Below are 21,222 nucleotides of genomic sequence, written 5' to 3'. Positions count from 1 at the left end.
CATATTTACCGGGGACTTTTTTTCCGGGGACTTTTTTTCGGGGACTTTTTTTCGGGGACGTTTCTTCCGGAACCCAGAAAGATGCACATGGGTCAACATTTCTCGCAGGAAATTATCGTGCCATATTTTTGGTGAAGGAAGTACGGTGATTACATCAGATGGCTTGATTTTCTCGAGACCCAGTTCTCTTGCGACATTAAACGAGGGGCATTTGCTAAAAGACAACGCTTCTGGCGTTGTTAACATGTTGTTCATTTTTATATTTTTTTGTATACTTGAAAAGGGCGTAAAGGAGGGATACCTGGATACCTTGCAATGGTGTCGACTGCTTCTTTTCACCCGTCATTGAGGGTAAACAAATATAGGAAGGCCATTCAAAATTTCGAAGTGAAGAAATTTGGGTATCAACCAACCAACGAGACAGCCTGCCGCGTTGCAGACCGATCGGGGAGGGAGGGAGGGAGGCGAGAGTGTTATACAATACCCTTTCTGCTTCTCTCTCTCTCTCTCTCTCTCTATATATATATATATATATATATATATATATATATTAACGAGAAGAAAGGGGGTTAACCGAGGGGCCCGATTTTTATTAGTCATATCATAAGAAGCCACCAAACAACGACATGTTTGTTGGCTTCTTATGATATGACTATATATATATATATATATAAACGCATTAAAAGCCTGGAACTTGCATTTCGAGATTAGGGTATAACAAGCGCCCACCACTAGTGATGGCAAGAATGCGACTAGCGATGGCAGAAGCCATGACAAACCGTTCTTGCAAGGAAGACTTGTGAAATCGGACTCGGAACACCCATTTTCGAAGGCGTGGCTGTGCCGCCGCCTGGCGCAGAAGCGTGAAACGATAGCACGAAGCCAGTTATAACGTGGTCTCCGAGATCTCGTACGCGGCGTAACGACCTCATTTTAGACCCTCTTCCTGACCATGCCCACGCGTAACTTAAAGCGCGGATCACGGAGTCAATAGTTCAATTTTGTCCTTATGGGAGGCGTGCGCAGCGCATTCAGGACTGCTCAAGATTCAGAGCGTAGTTTAGGTGCCTGCAGCTGGCAGTTTGCGCTTGTTCTTGCTTGAATCTTCACTTTTCTCGCTCCGATTCCCTTGCCTTTTAGTAACATGGTCTGTTGCGGGGACAACTGTGCCTATAATCACAAAAACGCACGCTTGAATTGTTCGTAAGAGCAAGTTCCCGCCCATCCTTACGTTGGACATATTATATAAGGCGGCCGGCCAACGGAGAAAGAACACCTACGAACGAGAATCCTTGGGAATTTGGCCCAAAATCCATATACGGGTGCGGGCAACGCGCATCATGATATCCACATAGGCGCTCTGCAAGCTTTAAATCTATCGTATGCATATGTACTATGGCACATTCCGCTAGGCACACCCTGCGGAGCGTCGACGCACGTTTAAAAAATTAGATAGGCCAGTATCCTAAAGAAAAATTCTTACGCGAGAGACGCAAGCCAATCGCAATGGCGTGCATATTATTAGCGAAGGCAGCCACCCATCGAGAAACAGCACTCACGAAGTATCCTAAAGAAAAGTTCTTACGCGAGAGACGCAAGCCAATCGCAATGGCGTGCATTTATTAGCGAAGGCAGCCACCCGTCGAGAAACAGCACTCACGAATTACTATTGATTTCTCGTCCTCTTTCGCCGGGGCAGGGCAGCTCTCTCTCTCTCTCTCTCTCTCTCTCTCTCTCCCGATACAAAACTCCCGATACAGCTGTCTGTTGCTCAACACGTGCTCCGTAAAAGTATTTTTCCGAGCGTGAAAGAAGCTCGTGAATACTCGCAAGATCGCCGCGCGACTGGCTGCTGGAGGCACTTTCCGTGTATTCGCGGCTTTCTTTCACGCTCGGAAAAACACTTTTTATGGAGTACGTGTTGAGCAACAGAAAGCTGTATCGGGAGTTCTTCATGTCGCTCTGCAAGTTTCTCATTGACACTTTTCATCTAATTATAATATTTGGGAAGTTGATTAATTAATGAAGAGTAATTTTTGACTAGACGGAATGCAAAAAATAATCCGGGTATCTCCAAGCGACGCCAAACAACATTACCTTGGTTCTGTCCAGCTACGTGGCATATGCACATTTTAAAATCTTGGTGCATGACAGCTGGGACATTCTATATAGCGTTGAAAAAGGCGGAATAAGGCTATCAACGTCATATGGATGTCGAGTACAATTTCATTGCCGTTTTGCATGAACGTTCGACTGCTTGGACTTGAGAGAGCGCTGCGCGAGCGGGCACCGCTCTCTGAAGTCCGTGTGGTCGAACCTGTCATTACAATGCTTGTCATTAGAATGCTGCAGAAGGTCATAGATGCTTGTTTGCAGAGCGGCCTTATAGAACTGGAACCGAATTCAAGAAGGTTTTAATCAGCAAACGCTATATTCAATGAGCCGGCTTCCTTCGTTAAAGGGACACTAAAGCGAAGCAATAAATAAGTTTAGACTAATGAAGCATTGTTTGAGGACCCTGCATGCAGTCATTTCAAAAGAACAGTTTGATTATTAGATGAGAAAATGAAGGTCCAAGTATAAGTATTTGAATTTCGCGCCGAAACCCCAGCGCCGGCACGTCAACGTGACGTCAGGGATTCCAAAATGTGTTTTCGCATTTGGGCCGCGTTGGCTGAGTAAAGGTTCCCGAAAGTTGCCATGTTTAATATTTGGTTCCTTTAGAACATAATGTAGTCAATCTGTACCGCTATGTATAATTAGTAGGCCCTAGAAGATGCCATCAAAATCCAAGACGTCACAGCCCCCAGGTGCGGGAACTCAAGTAGGCATCGCCACCCGTATTTCGTTCTTGCGCTTTTTCTGGCTTACCAAACGTCTTATCGTTGTAAGAGTGGTGTTTCTGGTGTTGTAGAACGGTAATTTACTTATGCAGAAGAAATCATTTTTCACTTTAGTGTCCGATATCGCGACTGCCTGGCAGCTGCCCTGCGAACAGTTCTAGTGGGAGTCTTGAGGGCACTTCTGTAAATACGGGCATATGGCGGGGAGAGGAGGGAGGGACGTAAAGAATGTTTAGTCGCAACTGCTTAGTTAATTACCTGATTCCAGTGAAAAACCGTAGAATGCTCTTCACTTGAGTGTGTGTGTGACGATGGAAAGAAAGGAGGTGTACGCTCACTAATGCGGTGCTGATAAGAACATTTATGCGAAGTGCATCGTTGACATCGCACGTTCGGCGTGCGGTAAAGGAGCATTTCACTGAAAAAAATAGTAAAAATTTTAGAATTTTACGTGTCGGAACCGCGATCTGATAATGAGGCACACCGGTTTAATTCTGATCGCCTGGGGTTCTTTAACATGCACCTAGATCTTAAGTACACGAACGCTTATTTATTTATTTATTTATTTATTTATTTATTTATTTATTTATTTATCATTTCGCCCCTGCCGCAATGCGGCCAGGAATCCAAAATACGACCTCATGTTTATCAGCGCAACTTTATAGCCTCTAAGCCTCTGCAGTGGGTAGGAGCATTTCGAGCTTCCGAAAGTTCATGATCTGTAATTTACAACATTCTAACATGCAAATCCTAGCTATCTTCCTCGATCAACTGCGACGAAAAAAAAATCACAATTAACATTATTCGCAAAGATGAATACGCTTTTCTTGCGGTCATATATTCTTCTACTTATCGGAGCCACCTTGTGGAGCGGGCAACACAGCTCGATCACTTCGTGGCTCATTCCTTGAAGTTGATTTATGTTCTATTTCGGGAAAATAAGAACGTTAACTATTACGCTCTTAGTTGTTCCATGAATAAGAACGACCAACGCTAAAACGATGCTGAACATTTTATTTCTTTCGTCAGCTTAGAAATGGCGTATATACAAAAAGCGATTGTTTATTGATAGTGCTCGATGTACGAATGGTGCGATGTGGGCGAAGTTCGAGTGGTTCGTCGAGGCAGGCCTGCAAGAGTGCTCTAGCAATTTCAATTCAACACAAGCAATGGGAGAACTGCAGAACAACATTATCAACAGCAACCAACAATGTGGATTGTCACCTTTACTCATTTTACTACATTCGGTGTTTCTATATAACGGAAGCATCTGAACAGTATAAAAGGTACGTTATAAAATAAAAATATCTTCCTAACAACACTCGAGGGGCACTAAATAATCCATATTATATTCAGTGCCTCTTTATTGTACTATGTACATCGACTCAATACTGGCCGCACTGTGACTGTATTTGCATTGTGCAGCAGTTAAAACACTCATTTTTGGTCCGCAACAGATGTCTCGCTTGAGCATACATTGAATATCTACTGCAAGAGTTAAAGAGGTTGAATAATATGCCATTGTAGGAACTTGCGGTTGCCCAAGCCAGAAATGAGGTCCTATATAGTAAGGCATGAATACCGAGAGCAACTGAGAGTATCATAATAAAACTCGCGCTGAAAGTCTCTTAAAAAAGCAAACAGTAGCTCGACAAAATATGATTGAACTTTGAGTAGCGCTGCCCAAACAGGACACTTGTTTTCTGATTCTCCCAGCTAAGCAAGCAAGCTCACTTCGGACACTAGTTTGACAAAAAAAAAAAAAACACTTATCAGTTTAGACCTACGAAGTATTCTTTTAAAACATTATTTCTGTTAATTCAGAGGCAGGAGGTTGATTATGAGAGTAGAAAATGAAGGGCAAATTCCCCTTTTTTTTTTGAATTTCGCACCAAAAGCTCAGCGCCAGTACCTTAGCGTGACGTTATGAATTTCATAATTTTTGTGTATGCGTTTATGTCGTTGTAGTGTCGCAAAAGCTTTCGAAACATGTTAAGTTCACTTTTTGGCTTCTTTAGAATGGTTCAATCTAGTCCTCCGACAAATGTCATGGTGTCGCGGTGAGCTATAGTGCGGGAACTTGAAGGCGGCGTCACTACTCTGCTTTCACTCTTGCTTCTTGTCTCAATTATCGAGCCGATAAAAAATGCTTTTTTTTTCGCTATTGTGAAAACGTTAACTTCTTTCGACTTTGTTTTTTCGGTATTGTGAAAACATTAACTTCTTTCGACATCTCAACGACCTATTTTTATGTTCGGAGTCTCTCCGGAAACATTCATGTCTCTCAGTATACGCTTGCTTAAGTCTTCTTTCGTTGCCTAGATAAAGTTCGCTATTCCGACTATAAGACGACGTTTTCACTATCACTGTCTGGTATTAGTACCCACACACTCTAGTCAGTATATAGGTGGAGTACAGCAAAGGAGTCAGGTTACGATATACTCTACAATTTTTGCATGTCGCGCGGTGGTCAAGTATGGTTGATACAGATGTCTGGAATACTTGAATATAATAACAGAAAAAAAAAGACAAACTCAACTACTTTTTAAACGAAAGCAGGCAGCTAAGACAAAATTTTAAAAGACAGCATGTACGAGATGCTGGCACCTGGGATTGAGATAGACAAGTTACTGTAATGTATTAAATAGAGAGTGCAAATGAAATAAAGTATAAGACGGAAAGAAAGAGAGAAAGAAAGAAAGAAAGAAACATTGCGAAATGTCCTGGCCTTGACTCACAAGTGCTTTTGTAACTTGTAACTTTTTCACTAGTTCTCAAACGGTTAACTTCTTTTTTCATACCGATAGCATTCTCTTGATGCTGGTTTAATAGAGTACAAAAGAAATTAACGGCATGAAAAAGAAAATAATATTAACGTAGCCGCACGTAATTTAGTTGTGTATTGTTCTGCCCTATTTCATTTTGCCGTTTCGAAGCTATTTGGCGTAGCAATTGACTGCAGTATTATTTGGTAAATGCCCTCCTGCAAGCGCAATGACTAGTAAATAATCATAGGTTAGTCGTGACCTTTATACAGATGGATTGCGCTTGGTAATGAAACCTGTCGCAAAGCACAATCACCTGTCAATGAGGCAACTTCTGTGCTTGGTGAGGTGAATGCATGTAAGTTCAATAAACGGTCAAATGTCGCACCAACAGTGAATAAACAGTTGAGGGGCAGCCATATCCATTCGTTACGTTCGTCTGTGAATCGCATCTCTTTGGGCATACAGCTGATGGGCACATGGCTGACCGTGGCTGTTTAAGAAAGGGGACTCGAGATTTAGGAAAAAAAGATTGGAGCGATATTAGTTCCAAAAATTGGGGGTCGCTTTTATCCTTGCCGTCTATATGGACACTGTTCACATGCCATCTACAGAGTTCGTCTACAGAACTAGTTCGCGTGAAGTAGAGCTGGCAATAGCATCCTCGATTAACGACACAGTGAAACAGAAAAAAAAGTAAGAGCCAATCGCGAAAGCGCATATAAAATTTCTTGCGTGCTGTGGCTTCTGATGAGGGCCGTAGAAAAGGAAGAAATATGAGACCGAACTTAGACTTGGCAGTGCAATCAGCTTGCACAATGGATGGATGACCAACACATTAGGATTGCAACTGCTTCAGCGCACTTAAGTGGATATTTGCAATCCTTAAGTTTTTCGAATGTCTCGACACTATACCTTAGTTCGTGCGCTGACGTTTTATAGAAACTTGTCTCCAGTTTCGCGCCTTTACTAAAAACCGCGAGCTTCTGTACTTGAGTAGAATATTCAGATTTGCTCGCTTCGAAAGAGTACCTGGCTAGGTCTCGTGGCAGTCTCGTTGTGCCAAAAGTATCCCAGTCACACTGAGTACTGAGAAGGAGAACATGACAGTTTTATGACGGAAAGTGACAGGAAGCGTTCGGTGTATCTCGACGCTGGACGAATAGGTACTTTTGAGATGATGTTGTGCAGTGAAGAGAATAAAAAACGGCAGTAAGATGTCCTTCGAGCTAGGTCGGAAACGTGCAGCAAAAACCTGGAAGTATTCTCGTTTCCCACAGTATAGTGATCCCCGAAAGGAGGCTGAGTAAAAGATCGTAAAGCGAGACACTGCGCCTATAGGGTTGCCAGATGCCTCCTACAGTATTTGGTCGTTGCCTGAAAACGACAGCCCCGAATCATTTTTCTTTTTGTACCGACTCCACTGCAAGGCGTGCAACATATTTTGCGAGAGTGCTATGTACATTTACAATTCGAGGCAGATAAACCGAGGTATGCACAAACGATGTAAACAGTTCGTCAGCCTTAAATATCACAGTCTTTTCGACGCCTACATGGCCGTGTGTTCCGCGCCGTCGTCATTGGTCATAGCATAGTTCACGTGACCGTTGGTGTAGCCGACGATCTCGCGGAGTTTCTCCGGTTTCTCGGTGGTCCTGTCCTGAAAGAAGAAATGGGGCATGTGTATGCATGACCAGTATCGACTCTGCTGCTGCTAGCATAATTACAAGTAAGGTGCCGTATTTTTCATTTACTTATTCAGTGTGGTAGGACTTGAAACTTCGCTAAGCTTGGGACTGGTGCCTGAAATATATTTAACTTTGTTCTCTCCACCTCTCTGTCGCTCTCTCGTTACGTCGCTGCAACGATGGAGTGCCTCCTGCGACGGCTTCTGGACATTTCTATTGGGGAGAGGGAAAATTGCCTCTCTGGACTGTTGCGCGGGCGATGAAAGGCACGCGCTGCAAAGCTTTCGTGGGGTGCTCACGCGTAAGGTCCAGAGCGCATTATGGCGAGATCGGGGGAGCAGCACTGGCACCACCGGCTGCTTCAGCTACGAGAGGCGCTGCTTTAGCATCTTGCTTCAATCGGCGTGCCGTAAATGTTATCTACGCGAACTTTAGCGTATGGAGCGATCAAACGGCTTCGCTATGACTCGTTAGCTGTGACCAACCAGATTTACGCAAAGTACTCGTGCATTAGGGCGTCATATGTTGCTGCTCTTCTAAATCAGTAGCATGGCCGAAATATAATTTGTTTTTATGTTCCCTTCATTTCTTTGGGCGTCCTGGTTATTTTCGTATTATCAAGGCGTCACTCACTTACCTCCACCTTCGCGGGCACGCATTTTTGTTCCTTGGTGCACTCTGGTTCCTCTTTGGTCCTCGTCCTTATGTAGAACTCCCTAATTCCCGGCGCTAACAGGTTTGGATCTACATCAGCCGAGTTCTTTGTACCTGCGTGGGAACATGAAAACGACAGTCGCTTTTTCTTCTCAGCTAGTGTGCCGATATGGTCGTGGTCCTTTAAATAAGGTACATTAGCTGTCTTTATTAGAGGTATTCTCAGTAACAGCATTCTAACATAGGTAAGCTAGAACAAGTTGATCCAGTGCGGGTCGCATTTCTCTCTACCCTTGCGTTGACCATGCCGTTTTGCTTCTGAGCGCGAGTTCACGGGAGCAGTCTCGGATGCGGCGGCCGCATTCCGATCGAGGTGCAAGGCAGCATCGTGCACTGCATTTTGGGCGCAGATAAGAAAAAAAAAATTCTGGGCAATTAAAAAAATAAAATACGGAGCCTTTTCCTACGGCCTCTCATAGCCAGTTAGCTGTTGTGCGGGAATGTAAACCCCACGAATTAACCGTTCAAGACCAACAGTCCAGTGATTAACTAACGGTAACGTTTTCTCAGCGCAGAAGTAAAAACCTAGCGTCCTGTGTCAACGTTTCTCTTTATCCCGCTCTGTTATCTACACAGACAAAGTGACAACGAAAAAAAAAAAACGCCACCAGATGAATATGAATGCTTCTTACGACTGCTTAACTGGCCTGGTCTCTCAGGCCAGTTAAAATCTCAAATATCGCCTGTCACTTTTTGACAATCTGTCAAAAACATGAATACGAAAAAAAAGAAAGAAATGTAAGCATATCCGACATTGTATAACGTGAAGGGGCGGTGACGAAAGGTAAAAAATTCGTACATATTAGGAAAAATCGCTACGAGCTTCAGTACTGGGTGAACGCGGCATGACGTAGCTTCGCAAGCATAAGGTGTACTGAATTTGACGGCCATCTTCCTGTGACGTGACATTTTCGTCGCAAGTCGCACCACTGGAAGACATTGCAAAGACATTGGTACTCACCACGAATAAGCGTGACAAATACAGCTACGAAGATTGTGGAGAGGAAGCCGATTGCTGGGATCCACATATACGACACGTGGTACAGGTCGTATAGGCCACTGAAAACAAGGAACAAACGAAACATGGTTTACACATTAGTGAGTGTAGAGGGCTCGCGTGTCTGATGATCAAGCACACTTGGAACGGTAAACAGGACATCACGTTTTGCGCAGTTTTCAGTAGGTTAGTCTGTCTAGATTTATATATTCGGATGAAATTGAAAATATCGGACACAATTGGGTGCAGCTAGTTCGCCAACAATAAACTGTTCAATTTTTAAAAGGGGACAACAAGAGATAACACGAGAGCATTCCAGCAATACAGCAGTTTTTGCAAATGTTTCTGAACAATACAAAAGAAAACAGCAACACGACGGCAAGCTCTGAAGTTTCTTCGATTGGACATACGTGCGCACTTGGATATACTGTACAATGTACACACGGACTGCTTCTGCGGGCATTGTCATGCAGCCCGCAAAGGCGTTCCTAGTGTTACGCAGTGTCACCGTACAATCCTATACGTCACCCAGTGTACAGTCACAATTTGTCAGAAAGTCCTGTGTCTTTTAAGTACCGTACCGCAGCAGCGCCTTCATAGCGGATCGCGCTGATGTTCGCGTACGCCAGTTTCCAAGGATCTTGTTTTCTGTCATTGGGCATCCGCTAGCCCCTCCCCCAGTACAGGGTAGCCAACAGGAGATAATCTCTGGTTAACCTCCCTGTCTTTCCTTTACCTTTCTCTCTTTCTTTCTCTCTGTACAATGTAAGTCAAAATAATCACTAAAATGTCTGTAAGTGCGTTGATATATGAGAAATTACAACTCACGCCATTAAAATCACGAAAGGAAATTTTGTACAGAGGACGAATATGTTCACCAAGGGCACTGACAGCATTCACTCCTAGAAACAACAACGCTACTATCATTGCCCAATAAGTAAACAAATAAAAAAAATCAGATAAGCGCGACTTCTCCACTCTTTCAAGTTCGTGTTATCTCTATTAAACTATTATTATTTTGTATTAAAACACACATACACAGCGAGAGAAGGAAGTAGGGAAGAAGCAGGCTGGCAACTGCCACCGAGAGGGCCACAAAGCCTGCCTGCTCTTTAAGAAAGAGGGGATAGAAAAGGAGGTTGAAGATAAGGAGAAGGGAAGTAAAGAAGAAAGAAACAGCAAGATGGCATGGCCACTAGGACGAAAGTAAAGCAAGGCACACAGTGAGCATGTAGGAACAGAACATACACGCAGGTCGCCCTAATTACAGAAGGATGTAAAAATACAAAAAAGTAAGCAACCATAGCACATTGGTTGTTACAAGCAGTGCGAATATCGTTTGTAAATGAACAAAACAAATATAGCGCTGTTACGTCTGTCGTGCCTATCAGCACATCTCACCCGGAGTGGTATGTTCGCTGAGGGGGCACTTTGAGCGTGTAGTTGAAGGTGCAGGCTTCAACCGTGGTGCGCGCGATCACAGGCTGCCGAGGGTAGACCATGCCGCCGATGGCCACCCAGAAGGACAATGCCATGCCCGTTAACATGGACATGATAACGGTCTGCAGAAAAAATAAAAATAAATGAAAGAGTGCCGGTGCCTATCAGCTATGTACACTGCGAACAGACCTGTCAGTACAGTACAGTACAGTATGCACAGTACAGAGCACAACGTCGTGCTCATATTTGCCAAATGGTGTCTCCATGAGCATCCCGGCATGCGAACACACTAAAGAATGCTAAGACTCAGACACGGGCGCCCTCTTCTAATGCCAACTTTCCCGTCTGTAGCCGATGACACCATACACCACAATGCCGGTAGAAGGTTTTGACCCTATGTATACGTAATTGCTCATACTCTTTGCTACATGAGAAGATGCTGGAGAGGTAGAAAGAGGCAGCATTATGCTGGTTACGTCATGACACTTAGTCGGCGCTCGACGACCGCGCGCAAAACTAATACGTACTGCAATGAGTGACTGTGCCCTGCTTATCTGCCGGCGTAAAAGTGGCAGCAGCGGCGTATACTTCAGACAGACGTTCTTGCTCCTCCGTTTTCGATAGTGGGTATCTTCGAGCAGTCGTCGTATGCACATTGCGCGCGTCCTGATTCGGGTGCCACTTCTTAGCAGCATCGGCAAGTTAATTTCGTATTGCGGTATGCCCGTGCAGAAACCGCAGCCGAAATCCATTCAGTGCGTGGCCTACTGGACGCCGGCTGTGCATGAAACGCAGTTAGGCCGTGAATACATCGGGAGCATTGCGAGCAGTGAAATCGATGCGCTGAATATAGGACGAAGTATTGGTTTCAGTTATTGCCGGTTTATATGATATCCGTCTATATATGCGACCGCTTCACGGCGCCACCTCTGTGGAGTTAAAAATAAAAGAAGCGCAGCTCCAAACAAATCTGTTTTCTTTCCCTTTTTTAATAAAATGGGTATATTCAAATAGGAAAATCAGCTACTGAGAAATAACCAATGGCCTGTAACCGTCTCGCCGCTCTCTCTCTCTCTCTCTTTTTTTTTTTTTTGCATCCCGAAAACACACGTATAGTCGACCCTTTCACAATTAGCCGCGTATGCCTAGTTTTGCAGCCGCATCCTTCGAATTATTTTTTTTTCTACCGAGTGATTCACGCACTTGCAGTATCATTCAACCACGCTTAGCGAGCGTGACTGTGACGCCGTCCTGGGAAGCTGCGCATCCGATTCGGCAACGGTCTCGGCAATGCGTGCTTTCTTGTTGGTGTCGCCGGCAATTTCACAGCGATAGTGCTTTTTCTCGTCGGTTGCGTCTTTGTTGCTTTATACTCCTTGAAAGAAGTCATGCGGAACTCGAGACAAGTTACTCCAAGGTCATAACCGATATGCAAAGCAAATGGCTGTACGTTATAGTGCCACGCACCTACTGAACTATAAGCCATTAATGTATGTTTCCTCATGTTTTTCACTGCAACGAAGTAGGTAAGGCCGTGTTGTGAGGTAGTTTTTGTATACTCGAGGTAGGGCTGAGAAGTCCTTGAAGGGTGAGTAATTGCCACAACTGCTACGGCTTTCGTCGGAATTCTGCCGTTATATTTCACATAAGATAACGCTCATCAACAGTGCTAGAACAAGGGCTGTCACAGGCTAAAGTTTTCGTTTCGACAAGGGTTACTTGTCAGGGCAAATAATACCGACCACCAATTCGTGCCATTCGTCATCGGAATAACTTGCCACAAGATGATGTCTCCGAAATAAACTGTGACACATTTGTTCAAAAGCTGAATATCTTATGCTGAAATGTTGAAAAGCTTTTGAACATCGGTTGATGATCCTGTTCTAATTCCCGTGTCTAGTGCCTTTAATTACTTCCTGATTTGTAAACACGTATGTTCGTTTACATATACATTTGCTTTCGTAGTTTTACTGTTAGCTTGTGTACGGTTTTTTATTTCGTTTACTATAATTTCCTTATATAACGCCCGGAAAGGGCATTTAGGGTGTGCCAATAAAGAATAGACATTTGGAACTTATTCCTGCTTGGATTACAACGTTAATTGTCATTGAATTGCGAGATATTGAGGCACTTATAGGACGAACGCGGCCCAGGTCTCGAATTTCGGCAATGTGCGTCCACTCAGTTATCGTTACTTGCGTGGTACACTGTGAAAGAATAGGAAATGAAATCGCAAATCGTTGGCAGCTCAAAGCCAAAATACTCACCCCGCTTTCGGACCACGGAAATAAGAGACCGAGGAAGAATATGCCTCCGGAAGCGCCTACGAAGCACCCAGTCGTGACGAAAGTTGCCTGGGAACAAAAGCGGGACTCACTTTCACATACGGTCTTGCACTATAGTGCAAATCGATGCAAATGATGTATGTGCAAATGTAGAATTGTAGATAAACAAAAATAGAGTATGTGAGTTATGCCTACGCTGGCAGGGCTGTGGAGCCGCGTTACAGTCTCAACAACTGCATCAACCTCTCTGGTACCACTCGTTCAACCCTTCCCATATTTGAGAAGGGCTGTGATTTTACCAAGATGTTCGGCCATAGTAACTCAGCGGTTATCTCCCGTTACACTTGCCTTGAATAGACTGGATGACAGGCCATTTACAGAAGCAAGGATCTTGGGAGCCTGGCCTCACAGTTCATTAGCCCAGAAAGCAGTTCGAGCGCTTTTTTACTACCTGAAGGCAACAGACTTGAGTGCCCGACTATAGACACCCTACACCTAACTTAGTGTATGTGAAAGTGCGGTATAGACTCATGCTTTCTCTCTCTCTCTCTCTCTCTTTCACTCCCCATTCCCCTCCCCACGTGTAGGGTAGCAAACTGGACTCAGTCTGGTTAACCTCCCTGCCTTTCCTCCCTCCCTCCCTCCCCCTTTCTCTCTCTTTCTCTCGTTACACTTGGATAAACATGTTTAATATAATCATGTGACACTTAACAAATAGAATAAAGGCATAAATTAGTGCTATTTGGTCAGACATACACTGGGAGACTGAGTAGTGCTAAAAGGACAAAGACGGACATGAATTATGAAGTATGAAGTATACTTCAGATACGAACTATGAAGTGGCGCCGTGCGTTGAATTTCATGTCTGTCCCTTTTGTCCTGTTAGTCCTGCTCAGTTTCTACTTTTAGCAAATGAATACGACGTTTTGATGAATTGGCGAGCAGCTTGACCAGATTCGAAGCAGCGCATTCAGGTTGACTCACCGAAAGGATGGAAGGCAGTGTGCCTGCGAGAAATGCGATGACCACCGTGAGGAGACCATAGGCGGCAGCTGAAATGGAAGCAGAAATCAGGTTCCGGGTGGTGTCAACTATAACAGAAGGTTAGGGCCCGTACAAGAAAATTGTCTTACATAAAAAAAAAAAAAATGAATATTTATACGGCCATTCGTGCGACTGCTGCTCATACCGATAGGCACGATAGCATACAATCGCCCCACGGCGATCACAGATCGTGTATTGCATTTATACGTGAGAGAAAATTTGCGAATACGGGCGCAAGTGCTGAGTATGTGTTCCCCTCGCATTACGTCACTGAGTTTGGTTTGATAATTTTAGTACAAATGAACTGGTGCCAATGCTGGAATAGAGTTCAACTGCGATATAGGGTAGAAGCTCGACTATATGATAAGTGCTACACGCACCTATCGCCTTCGTTGCCCACATGACACCCCTGGGAGACAACTTGAGCTTGGGCTTTAGGAAATCTTCCCACGTGATGGCGGCCAAGGCGTTGTAGCCAGACGACATCGTGCTGAAATAAAGACATTAGAAAGCGATGCAGTCTTATATCACGGAAAAAGAATACGGTGAACTGAGGGACTCGGAAATGTGCCAGTGTTAGGCAGCGCCAATCACGAAGCCTGGCCATTGTGGCGGATGTGGAAGAATGGAGGAAGGAAAAAAAAAAATAGGAGAGAGTGTCACTTGAAAACCTTGAAGCTTAGTCATAAAAAAATATGAAAGAGGTGTAGACCTTCGTCACATGATAGGCAAGTGGTATAGCTTCTACAGTCACTTCGGGTTGGGTGCGTCTGCTACAGTGGTTTCATTTCGCCTATTCTAAAATGAGCTGAAATGATCAAGCAAATATGCATTAGTTCAAAGTGCGCTTCTGCTCATATGACGAACCTTAAAGAGTGCGTGGGAAAGTTGGACCACGCTCGGGCGTATTTATTGCACGAGCTTGCAGCCGGGAGCGCTGGCGACTCCACTAACCGTGGCGGTAAGCGCAAGTTATGGCTTGGAAATTTCGTAATCGTGCGCCAAACGCAGAAGCTTTCCATGAGCTCTCCTCATGTTTCAAGGAGGCGTCACTTGATGCGCTATGCGACCATGTGCAGCAGCAGAAAACCGCCTGCTTTTTCTTCTCCGTGCTTCTGACTGGGACGGAAGGCGCCACTAAAATTTTTACCGACCAAACAACCACTTGAGTTGTCCGGCAGCCATGGAGGACCGAGTTCCCAAAAAAAAAACAACGCGCAAATATGCGGCGTTTCCGGCTTCCCCGGCGTTTTGCGTTCGTTGTCGTTTCGTTCCCGGATACATGCGTTTTTCTTTTTTAGCTGCACCAAATTTTTAAAATTTGCCTCTGGTAAATAGCATAATTATAACCCAATTACTCGATGAGGCGGCCATTACTTCTGTGATAAATCAAAATGATTAATTGAATAATTAACATAATTGCGCATTTATATTTTTCACAGTATTCATTGCCGGGTTACCAAGATTTTTTGCGCAGGCGTCCAAGCAGAAAAGGAGGAGGCATCGCCGTTAACTTTTTCCTTTTTCCAAGCTGAATTGAGCTTTCTGCGCTTGAGCAAACCTGTTCTTCTTTTGTGTGTGATTCTATTATCGGTTTACCGACCTCTCAGTTTCAATGCCCGGCTTTTTTTATCCGAACTTGATTCTACTTTGTCATCCTTATCACTTGAAGAGCACATGTGCACCATAGGCGCCATCAATATTCACCTTTTGCGTCCCACTGTAGCCTTCGTCGCACATTGTCTAGATAGCCTTTCCAAATGAGGCTTGGTCTGTAGCATTTATCGAGCGACTCGTGAGGAATTTTTGGCTGGTAAGCTCGTCGTTCGCTATCGTTCGAGCTCAGAATCTATACACTCTTAAAATAATTGTTTACACCCCGTGGAGCGTATCTTGTCCCACAATGATAATCATCGGTCTTGCCCGCATTTTCTTTCTTTAACGCTGCGAGCTCGGTACTTCCTAGTCACAAACGGCTTGCGCGTTATCAGCTTGACAGAGCATTGTCGACAGGAAAGTAGCCAGCGCAGCGTTTTCAAGAAAGGAAACGCAAGCAAGACAGATGACGATTATTGTTGTTTGGCAAGATAAGCCACGAAGGGTGTATATTGTTTAAGAGTGCAGCCGTAATATTCGCTACACTCTTAGGCAAAGTTACACTCTTTGGAGTGTATCTCTGCCACACAACGATAATCGTCATCTGCCTTGCTTGCTTTTCCTTTCTTGAAAACGCCGCGCCCGCTACTTTCCTGTCGGGAATGCTATGTCATGCTGCTAACGCGCATGCCGTTCGTTACTGGGAAGTGCCGGGCTCGCCGCGTTAAAGAAAGGAAATGCGGACAAGACAGATGACGATTATCGTTGTACTTCAAAATGGTGTAATTTTGCTTAAGAGTGTGTAGTAGAAACCAAGGTGTAAGAAATACTCTTTATTTGAGGACAAAGTTTCCAACGGTGCGCGCCCGTCGGTCCGCTGACGGTAGTGACTATCGGTGGGACGATGCATGCTTCAAGACAAAAAACGTTTTATATCTCGGTGCCACAGCAACCGTGCCGCTTCACGGAAAGTGATTAAGCAACGTGGTGAAATTAGGTCACTGACGGAGAGAAAAAAGCGCCCACCTTAGCAGTATGAGCACTGATATGTCATTGAATTCGGATTCCCGTGAACCGCCGCTTGCTATAGGAACTGGAGATAAACCGTTTCCTTCTTGAAGTTGCCGACAGATAGTCGCTCTCGCCAGAGGGTCGACAGGCGCACACCGCAGATACATTGTCTGGTCGATTATTTGCGCCTCGCAAGGAAGCCTTGTAGTGTCCCCACATAAAGAGTATATTCCTTACGCCGTGGTAGAGACAAAACTTGCTCACCATTACTTCGTTTGCGGCGGAATGAGTTGTCCACATACTGCGCCGGCATCCACAGGTTTAGGGTTAGAATTGTGCTAACTGGCACAATCAATTTTTAAAAATTTGGTGCAGCTAAAGAAAAAATGCCACTCTGTATTTGCGGATATATGTATAGACAACTTGGGGGAACTGACTTTGTGCTGTCTCCTGTCTTGCCGAGGAGACAACTTGGGTCGTTGGGCATGTGCCCGAATAGCTTCGGTCATTGTAATGTGCCACTCGGTGTGTGCCTATCCTTAGCCGAGGCCGCAGAATGGATGTGCCACTGTGACGCGAGGGGCGTGAAGCCCTTAATATATTTAGATATGTGTCGTATACTTCTGCGTGCGTACCATTCTACTCAACATGCTTCCCTCGACGAGCATCATATACCGCCTTCGTCATCGTGACGCACAGCTAACAGCTGCGGGCGACGAGGCTGTGCTCGTGCCATCCACAGCTGATGCTACCTCGCCAACTCAAACAATTTAAGCTTCGTGTCATTTAGATTTGAAGATTGCGAATTGTGTCTGTGTGTTTTTCAAAAAGTATATGAAGATTATTGTAAACCTAACCCTAATCTCGAATTATCTGTAGCTGGAAACCGCTTATTTCTACTGTATTTTTTTTTCTTGGCGTCGTTGTCTGTTGGCTCCTAGCAGTTATTCCAAAACTGAAATACTCACATGACGCTGATGCTAACAGGGCTTTTTTTTCTACATGTTCTTTCGCATCAGTAGCACGAACTAAGTACTGCTCGCCGCGATCCAGTGACACGGCTTGTAGGATCTCGGGCTTTTTACTAGGTTTCTCGATTTGTTGAATTAGTGGACTAAGCACTGTGACTTACTGTCGTTGCTAGTGTTAGTACTTCCCTATAGTTGTTTCCGCTCGTTCTGACCAGCGTATTAAGTGCTTAAAGATCGGCCAGACATTTTATTAACCTGCGTCTAGTGATAAAGCTACGTGACCGTCGTACCTGAGTGATCCGCTGTAAACAGCCGTGACGAACAGTCCCGTCATGCCCGGTAGGTGGCCCAGGGAGTCCATAACAAAGTACGGCATCATCTGCGACCAAAAGGGGATTCAGCGTCAGCAACTGACCTGCATAGCGATGTCGATACTTTATTTCCTGTTTGTTTAAAATGAAGTTCTGATACTACTATGACAACGATGCTACGATATGACAATAGAATAAGTGGTGATACCTTGTAGTAAATGAATGTAAAGTGAAAAGGCATTCAACATGGGCAAGGTATCCTTGAATGTGTTTGCATATATAATACACAGTAGCGTGTAATTGTATCTTTTCTGTTGACTTGTAATTCTGTACTCATAACGCTCAGCATTTTTCAAAGGTGTTTCTACATTATAGGAAAGAAATAATTGTTGAAAGGATGGTAACAATTATTATCGTTTTAACTACTACTACTACTACTACTACTACTACTTCTACTACTACTACTACTACTACTACTACTACTACTACTACTACTACTAATAATAATAATAATAATAATAATAATAAGCAGTAGTAGTAGTAGTAGTAGTAGTAGTAGTAGTAGTAGTAGTAGTAGTAGCGTTTTTGGCTGCATTCTCACGGTCAGGCCCGTTCTTACAAGCTGGCCAGAAAATGTCCATGCTGTTCTTCACTTGCCTCGTCGTACTTGTTGATGACGGATGCCTTCACTGGGTCGCACTGATGATAAATCGCGAAAAGCACGAGACCACAGAGCGAAGATAACGTCAGCGTTCCTCCGACACCCAGCATGTTGACGTACAGCGCCCTGCGAATGGGAGCCTGTTGCGTGAACAGTGGTTTCATACAAGAAGTGGAAATCACGTTGTTGTATGATGCCTCAGGAAACGCTTAGGTCACTCTATTCGTCTTCTACGCACGGGAACAAACAAATCACTTTTCTCGCATTCATTCATGTGCTAATTGTGGCCATGTTGTCCTTGCAAACTTCTTAACCTCATCCATCCACCTAACTTTCTGCCGCCCCCTGCTGCGCTTCCATTCTCTTGGAATCCAGTCCGTAACGCTTAATGACCATCGATTATCTTCCCTCCTCATTACATGCCCAGCCCATGCCCATTTCTTTTTCTTGATTTCAACTAAGATGTCATTAACTCGCGTTTGTTTCCTCACCCAATCTGCTCTTTTTTATCCCTTAACGTTACACCCATCATTCTTCTTTCCATAGCTCGTTGCGTCGTCTTCAATTTAGGCAGAACCCTTTTCGTAAGCCTCCAGGTTTCCGCCCCGTAGGTGAGTACTGGTAAGACACGGCTGTTGTACACTTTTCTCTTGAGGGATAATGGCAACCTGCTGTTCATTATCTGAGAATGCCTGCCAAACGCACCCCAGCTCATTCTTATTCTTCTGATTATTTCAGTCTCATGATCCAGATCCGGGGTCACTATCTGCCCTAAGTAGATGTATTCCCTTACCACTTCCAGTGCCTCGCTAACTATCGTAAACTGCTGTTCTCTTCTGAGACTGTTAAACGTTACTTTAGTTTTCTGCAGATTAATTTTTAGACCAACCCTTCTGCTTTGCCTTAGCAAGGCAAAGCAGAAGCAAGGCAATAGCAAGGCAATATCAGCAAGGCAATATACTTAGCAAGGCAATATCATCAGCGAATCGCAAGTTACTAAGGTATTCTCCATTAACTCTTACCCCAATTCTTCCCAATCCAGGTCTCTGAATACCTCCTGTAAACACATTGCGAATAGCATTGGAGAGATCGTATCTCGCTGCCTGACGCCCTTCTTTGGTAAATACTTTGTAAGCAACGGACAGTAAGCTGATCGGTCTATAAGTTTTCAAGTCTTTGGCGCACCCTTTCTTATGGATTCAGATTATGTTGGCGTTCTTCCAAGATACCGGTACGCTCGAGGTCATGAGGCATTGCGTATACAGGGTGGCCAGTTTTTCTAGAACAATCTGCCCACCATTCTTCAACAAATCTGCTGTAACCTGATCCTCCCCAGATGCCTTCCCCCTTTGCATAGCTCCCAAGGCTTTACTTCTTCCTGCGTTACTTGTGGGATGTCAAATTCCTCTAGACTATTCCCTCTTCCATTATCTTCGTGGGTGCCACTGGTACTGTATAAATCTCCATAGAACTCCTCAGCCACTTGAACTATCTAATCCATATTAGTAATGATGTTGCCGGCTTTGTCTCTTAACGTGTCTCTTTAGGGGCTGTTATTTGCACCTAGCAGCTGTGATTCGATGAACAACCAAGTTGCACGTCACCTGCGAGTAGCTGTGACACCGTCCTCTTAAAGATGCTTCTGAAGTACACAGTCGCTTTGCCTCGTAGTGATTACGTCCGTCTATAGTCGCAGTCATTAAGTTGTTCCCACGTGTTATTGAGGTTACGTTTGTCACCACGACCGGTGCTGTGGTAACGCGCCATCATATACCGTACGATACAAAGTACGTACGGTACTTTGTATAACTTACTTTGGTAACTCAGGATAACTTTGTACCCGTGCGATACAAAGTCATCGAGCACCGCAGGTGTAAGTGCGCATACTCACGCGCGAGCCTTGTTGATGGATTGGAGACTGCAGTAGCGCTGAATCATGGTCTGGTTGGTGCACAGTCCCATGGTCCAGGTGACCGTGGATCCGATGACGACGCCCCAGAAGGTGAACGTCTTCTGAAAGTTGAAGCTCATGCTTGCCGTCGGGAAGCAGTGCATAGAGAATTCGTTAGCATACAACCCCGTCGATGCAACCGCGGTGTGGCGCGCAAGTCACTGCGCTGTAGTGCATTGGTATTCTGAGCTGATGCACTCTTATTGCTGATATTCTGGTGCATTGGTGTCCTACCGCAGGGCCATGTCGGCTAAGCACGTGCGGTATAATGAGAGCGGCGGCTAGTAAACCATGCTGTTAGGCGAGCATAGAGACAGCGAGTGCTAGTATTAACCGTGGTTGCTTACAGATGTGTCGGGGGTGTTTTTGCACTTAACACTTACGAAAGTGCCTCATAGAGACCAGTGTCTCTAAGGAAACACAAAAGTGCCTTTGTTGCGCGAGATGCATAGGTAGCGCTAGTACATGGGCCAAGGACGAGCCCTCTAAATGAAGGGATGGCCGTTCTTGTATAATGTTGAGTGTTGAAATTAAGGACGTTCTTTGTAGTCCCTGTGCCGGAGGACATCGAACACATTGTTAAGGTGTTAATGGATGTAAAGAAACGACTTACAACGCCGAGTCATACAGTGAACTTCTGAGTCATGCAGCATCAACGGAGTGCTGCTATGCTACCGGAAGCACACGTAGTCTCCTGACAGATAACAGCTATGACAACCCTGTTTTGTGCTTGTTTGTACAATTCGAAGACGAAGCTATGCATCTGGCAATTCTGGGGTAATGTGTAGCTTACCGGAAGTGCCCAAGTGGTGACCAATGTTGTGTTCTCTAGCTAACCATTTGTGCCTTAAGGACTGGACTTCAACAGATAGTTTTATAAGTAAGACGACTTGCGTAAATGTAACTGAATGGTTGCCATTATTGCTCTCTGCACTCGCTATATCT

At 44.6% G+C, this 21,222-nt stretch overlaps 1 protein-coding gene across 1 annotated transcript in view; it reads right to left on the bottom strand.

Annotated features, from left to right (window-relative positions):
- Positions 1-3,389: 3,389 nt before the first annotated feature.
- LOC126531558 (sodium-coupled monocarboxylate transporter 1-like) overlaps positions 3,390-21,222 on the bottom strand; it is a 43,211-nt gene continuing 25,378 nt past the window's right edge. The window contains exons 8-17 of the mRNA XM_050179121.3: positions 20,218-20,358; positions 18,323-18,452; positions 17,645-17,733; positions 14,157-14,266; positions 13,717-13,784; positions 12,715-12,801; positions 10,409-10,569; positions 8,972-9,069; positions 7,934-8,064; positions 3,390-7,268 (exon numbers count right to left, since the gene is read on the bottom strand). Of these exons, the coding sequence (XP_050035078.2) occupies positions 7,158-7,268; positions 7,934-8,064; positions 8,972-9,069; positions 10,409-10,569; positions 12,715-12,801; positions 13,717-13,784; positions 14,157-14,266; positions 17,645-17,733; positions 18,323-18,452; positions 20,218-20,358 (1,126 nt within the window). The 3' untranslated portion in view covers positions 3,390-7,157. The remainder of the gene's footprint in view (positions 7,269-7,933; positions 8,065-8,971; positions 9,070-10,408; positions 10,570-12,714; positions 12,802-13,716; positions 13,785-14,156; positions 14,267-17,644; positions 17,734-18,322; positions 18,453-20,217; positions 20,359-21,222) is intronic.

The sequence above is a fragment of the Dermacentor andersoni genome, chromosome 5, assembly GCF_023375885.2.
Source record: "Dermacentor andersoni chromosome 5, qqDerAnde1_hic_scaffold, whole genome shotgun sequence".
NCBI classification, from domain to species: domain Eukaryota; kingdom Metazoa; phylum Arthropoda; class Arachnida; order Ixodida; family Ixodidae; genus Dermacentor; species Dermacentor andersoni.
This window is presented reverse-complemented; position numbering and strand designations above follow the sequence as displayed.